Source organism: Brachionichthys hirsutus, chromosome 13 (genome assembly GCF_040956055.1).
Source record: "Brachionichthys hirsutus isolate HB-005 chromosome 13, CSIRO-AGI_Bhir_v1, whole genome shotgun sequence".
In the NCBI taxonomy this organism is placed as follows: Eukaryota; Metazoa; Chordata; class Actinopteri; order Lophiiformes; family Brachionichthyidae; genus Brachionichthys; species Brachionichthys hirsutus.
This window is the reverse complement of record NC_090909.1, coordinates 11,874,765-11,880,447: the sequence shown is the minus strand read 5'-3', so window position 1 is coordinate 11,880,447 and position 5,683 is coordinate 11,874,765. Positions and strand designations below refer to the sequence as shown.

Sequence of the window (5,683 nt, the reverse complement as noted above, 5' to 3'; positions counted from 1 at the left end):
TGGACAAATTGTGAGTTAGTGAAAATGTTTCTCTCAGAATCCAAACAAAGAGAGGGATATCAAAGGAAGCGATGGAGCCAGCTTTAGCCAGTCGGACCACTTGTGTCATGCATTGTCTCCAAGCAGGGTGCAGGCCTAGACTGATCAGAACAGTTAGGTTTGTAGTAGATGTCAATAATTCCCCTATAATCTATCATTCAAAAGGGTACATTAGCTGACTATGGTGGTCTGTGCTGGGCTGTAGCCTTTATCCGATGTCCGGCTAGCTGGTTTCCGTGAGCCCAGCCCTTACAGCCGAGGACACAGTGACAGCCGACAGCAGCCTCCTCCGGCCTCGGACCCCGACCCCGACCTCACCCAGGCAGCGAGACCGAGACGCTCCGTCCGTCCCAGCTGTCCTCGCCACTCGGGTTCGTGCAGATCACAAATGTGTATATCGTTTGGACTGGTGATGGTCGTGAGATCCTTGTTTAGGTGTAAAAGGTTTCTGCGTCTGAGATCTAACTGGGCTTGTTTTTATTTAGCTGAGAATCACTTCAGCAGTTTATAACTAGAAAGACAATCAGAGACTGCAGACCCCGCCTCCAAAAGACTATTGGATCTTGTGAGACAGTAAACAGGGCTTCCGGATCAGAGGGGCCAAACCTGCTCTAGCTTGCTGCTCCGGAATGTACTACAAGACTCCTTCTGGACTCTTTTTCCCATCAGGCCATTTGTGTCCCTCCCTCTTAAAGTGGCAGTTTACAGCACAGGCACAATTCCAGATGTAAAAATAATTCTAGAATCTGGATCCAGATCCGGATCAACGCCATTCTCGGGGAGGACCGAGCCACGGACAGCACCTTGCTTGTGTAAAATGTTCAAGTCGATTGGTTTACTAGTTTTTGAGTTATGCGCTCGGACAGACAAACAGACAAACAAACAAACAAACAGACAAACAGACAAACAGACAAACGCACCCAATTGCAATACCCTTGCCTCCTCTTCGGTGAGGATAACTAATTATCATTGTATACCTTTCATTGTATACCTCTCATTGTATACCTTTCATTGTATACCTCTCATTGTATACCTCTCATAGTATACCTCTCATTGTATACCTTTCATAGTATACCTCTCATTGTATACCTCTCATTGTATACCTCTCATTGTATACCTCTCATTGTATACCTCTCATTGTATACCTCTCATTGTATACCTCTCGTTGAAAACAAATGTCTTTGTTTGAACAGCAGCACCTCGAACCCCGTCAAACGGGACGGCACGTTCTGCTGCAGTGAAATCATTTCGAGAAGGAAATGCTATTCAATGTTTGCTGACATACCGACAAATGTCAAAGGAATACTGCAGAAAATGAAGGTTAAATAGGTTCATATTCTTCGGTGCCTGGTGATTAATTGAAATAATATATTCATTTAAACACAAGTTTGGTGTACTGTAATATATTTGTTTTTCAATGTTCTTAGAGTTTATACTGGCATCTTTCAGTATAAACATTGCAGCTAACCTAACCTCGATTTCATGTGACAAACAGCCGTCGTAGTTTCCCCCAAATCGCAGTAATGGACACAGTTTGAAACTACAACCTGTTATGACTCCAGAGTTGTCCATTCACTGACATTATTTCTTACACCCACAACAACAACATATAAGGATGTAGCATTCTCTACACACCACTGTCACGCTTTACATTAGGACCATGTAGCTGAAGGACAAAAGACAACAACACATTACACAGAAGAGCTGTCAATACAAAGAAAAACATTTTACAGTCAACTGTTTGCATCTCTTTCATTCATTTAATCAAGATCACGTCTTGTGTTGGTGCCAATATTCAGTGTTGAATGAAATGATCCATCACCGTCTCTATAATGTCCTCGTCCAACAATTAGACAACGTCTACCAAACCCAGCCAAGCATGGACTATAACCCTTTAAAGGACCGTGTGAAAGATGCTGCACAACAGTTTCTCTCTGCCCCAAAGAGCATCCAAAAATATTCAACTAAATACATGATCATACCATTACTACTTGGCAGATATGAAACTAAATACATGATCATACCATTACTACTTGGCAGATATGAAACTAAATACATGATCATACCATTATTGCTCGGCAGATATGAAACTAAATACATGATCATACCATTATTACTTGGCAAATATGAAACTAAATACATGATCATACCATTACTACTTGGCAGATATGAAACTAAATACATGATCATACCATTACTACTTGGCAGATATGAAACTAAATACATGATCATACCATTACTACTTGGCAGATATGAAGTAAAACCTACCATCGCTGAGGAGGCCCAGAGCCGGAGCTCTGCTGCTCTGACTGCTCTGGCCGTTTGTCCATGGAGTTCTCTTTACTCTCATGTTTCAGATGTCGTCTTCCACTGACCAGGTCCAAGTGAGACCGGCTTCTGTGAGTTTGCTCCTTCTCAGTATTATCAATCTGCTTGGGGATGTTCAAACACGCTTGTGATGCAGACTCTCTCCTCCTAGCGACCGGTGGAGTCTTATGACCGTCCTCTGCGGGTCCTTTTCCCAGACACAAACTAGCTTTTGCTACATTATGGTTAGTCCTGGAGCTCACACTGTGGCAGCGCCGTGGCGGAGCCACTGGGACTACCTCGTCTATTCCTAGGGTGGACATGGATTTGGCAGACACCAGACGACTGTTCAGTTTGATAAGTCGGGCAGGGTGGGAATCGAGGCTGGCGCTGTCTCCATGCTCAGCAACAGACTGTTTGCTACATGCTTCTTGATTGGAATGACACGAGTTGGAATGGGAGTGGGCGGGGCAGACGGACGGTGGACCCTTTGACTCCTGGGGCTGGGAGACTTCTGTCTGGAGGACAGCCAGCTGGTAGATGTCCTGAATGTCTTCCTGTTGGTCTCTGGGGTTGCTGCCTTGGGGCATGGGCTCAGAGCTGGCGAGCCGACGGAGACCGATGGTGTTGAGGTGTGCAGCAGGCAGGCTGCTGAGCCACTGGTAGTGCTCGGCCATTGCATTGGCTGCTGCTATTTCATTAAGGTCTGCTGATGGCACAGCTGCAGAAACAGAGCACAAGACACTGCGCATCTGAGCCAGCAGCCTCTGAGTCTCTCGATCTCTGTTCTCATACAGGACTGTGTTGGCACAGATGAGAATGAAAAGTCCCACCCCCATGACGACTGGTCCCAGTAGTCTCATCTGCTCACTGTGGAAGAAGCCGGCTGATCGGAGACGCCAGTCAGAAGTTTGGGACTCGGGTGACATTGTTCTCCTGTAGGGCCAGTATCCGGCCATGGCAAGGCCAGTGCCCACAACTACCACGATAGCCCCCAACACCACGAAAGCCCCCGGCACGGAGCGGATGCGAAGCTTGCCCCGGATGACGCCGCCCTTCTTCTTTCTGCCTCGAAATGTGAAGCAAGGCATCCGTGTGCAGGAAGGTGAAGTTGTAGGAACGTCTCAGGCCGTCTGAGATTTCACGGTACCGGTCACTTCACAGTTTCACCCGCAGGTTATATCCATGTGGGAGGACTCTGAGACAGAAAATAAAAATAAAATAATGTTAATGTAGGCATAATATACACTTTTCTGTATGTAGTGGTGCAAACTAGCAGCAGGGCAGGACTTTATACATTCAGACTGGTTCGGTTATATACTGTGTACTGTTGCCCCGGTGATAATAAACTTTAGATCGCAACAAAAGTATATTATGTGGGGTTTTTGGGGGCCTGCAAGTTTTGTTTTCACTGACTCGCTGACTGATTAGCTCATCTTGTTTCTTTCGCTGTGCTCAAATCCAACCATGAAGAAAGCAACTGTGGAAGTGATTGATTTTTCAAATGCATTATTTTCTTAAATGTCACTGAATATCTACGTATCATAATTTGTCTTAGGGCTGTTCAAATGTCCATCCATCCATTTTGTTGTAAGCAATCATCTTGTCTACAGACGTTTTATCCGCCCTGCGGGTCTCAGGTGGGAGGGAGCCGGAGAAAACCGACGCAGACATGGAGAGAACATACAAACAAATCAGAATTGAACCCGGAACGTCTTGCTGTGAGCCAACAGCACTACCCACTGCGTATGTTTCTGTAATTGGTACTGTTCTGAAAATAATTGTTTTCAACAAGAATGCAATTTAAAACTAGAAAACGACAATCAGAGATTGCAGACCCCGCCTCCAATAGACTATTGGATCTTGTGAGACAGTAAACAGGGCTTCCGGATCAGAGGGGCCAAACCTGCTCTAGCTTGCTGCTCCGGAACGTACTACAAGACTCCTTCTGGACTCTTTTTCCCATCATGCCATTCGTGTCCCTCCCTCTTAAAGTGGCAGTTTACAGCACAGGCACAATTCCAGATGTAAAAATAATTCTAGAATCTGGATCCAGATCCGGATCAACGCCATTCTCAGGGAGGACTGAGCCACGGACAGAACCTTGCTTGTGTAAAAATTTCAAGTCGATTGGGTTCCTAGTTTTTGAGTTATGCGCTCAGACAAACAGACAAACATACAAACAAACGGACCCAATTGCAATACCCTCGCCTCCCCTTCGGCGAGGGTAAAAATAAAATCACCAGCAAAGGTAGTGCCAAATGCATTTGGTGGAAGAAAACCCGCTCCTTTGGCAGTGTTTTTATTTATTTACTGTTCATTTTATTCATTTGAGAAGAGAAAGGAAAGAGAGTCTGCTCCAGAGATACAGCTGCAACGTTTTGGAAAGCCTTGCCAGAAGACAGCAAAGTACAAAGAATGAGTAACATTACTGCACCCTTACAAATGAAACAAGGCTTCTCTGAAACAGTCATAGAAGTGTTTCAAAGTTTATTCGTTTCTACTACAAATCTGTTGATCACCATTTCAGCAACCAATAAATGTGGGATAGAGCTTCGTTCCAACAGTACACTTTGACACCAGAAGGCGGGACCAGAAAATGGCGGTCTGTACTGCCAGCGTACTTTCGGCTTGTCCAGTGAGGGGTCGCCACATTAAATCAACCGTCTCCACTTCACCCTGTCCTTTGCATCGTCCTCCCCAACACCAGCCACTCTCATGTCCTCCCTCACTACGTCCATGTCTCTTCTCCTGGGTTGTCCTCTAGTCCTGTTCCCTGGCAGTTCCATCCTCAGCATCCTTCTACCTCACTGGTTCTTAACCGGGGTCCAGGGGGTCGGTGGAGCCTCCGACGTGGAGGTCGAGACACACCCGACTCATTGTGTCAATTTGTGATGACACGCCCCACTTCATCTATGTAAATACACTGATCACATTTAATGATTACTCACACCAATTATTAACAACATTTTAACAAGGTAGGGGACAGATTTGACTTGTTCAGAAGTCTTTTATTTTATACAAACTCTTGAGAAGCCATGGCTCGCGGGCACCTCACAAGGTACCGAGTTGGTGACCACTGCAATAAGCTTTCCAGGGGGAGAATCTGCATGATGGCGCCCCCTCCAGTCTCGCACCGGCAAAGATTAAGGAGCACTTTTTGAAGCTACATGGAGATGGGGAATTGTTATTGCTAAGAAACACTGGAACATTTAATACCATTTGTTACAACATATCTTTGTGAGCAATCCTTTGAGGATGCTGGACATAAAAACGAAGAAGAGGAACAGACGTTGCTGTGAACATGACATGAGAGCGGCACCAAGGTGAAGCCACG

The 5,683-nt window shown here is 45.6% G+C and overlaps 1 protein-coding gene across 1 annotated transcript; it reads right to left on the bottom strand.

The window, feature by feature from the left end:
- Nucleotides 1-1,686: 1,686 nt before the first annotated feature.
- LOC137903485 (transmembrane protein 200A-like) lies at nucleotides 1,687-3,437 on the bottom strand. Its single transcript, XM_068747635.1, has 2 exons — nucleotides 2,308-3,437; nucleotides 1,687-1,705 (listed from the first exon to the last, which is right to left on the bottom strand). The coding sequence occupies exons 1-2, from the start codon at nucleotides 3,435-3,437 to the stop codon at nucleotides 1,687-1,689; spliced, it is 1,149 nt and encodes a 382-aa protein (XP_068603736.1).
- Nucleotides 3,438-5,683: the final 2,246 nt, after the last annotated feature.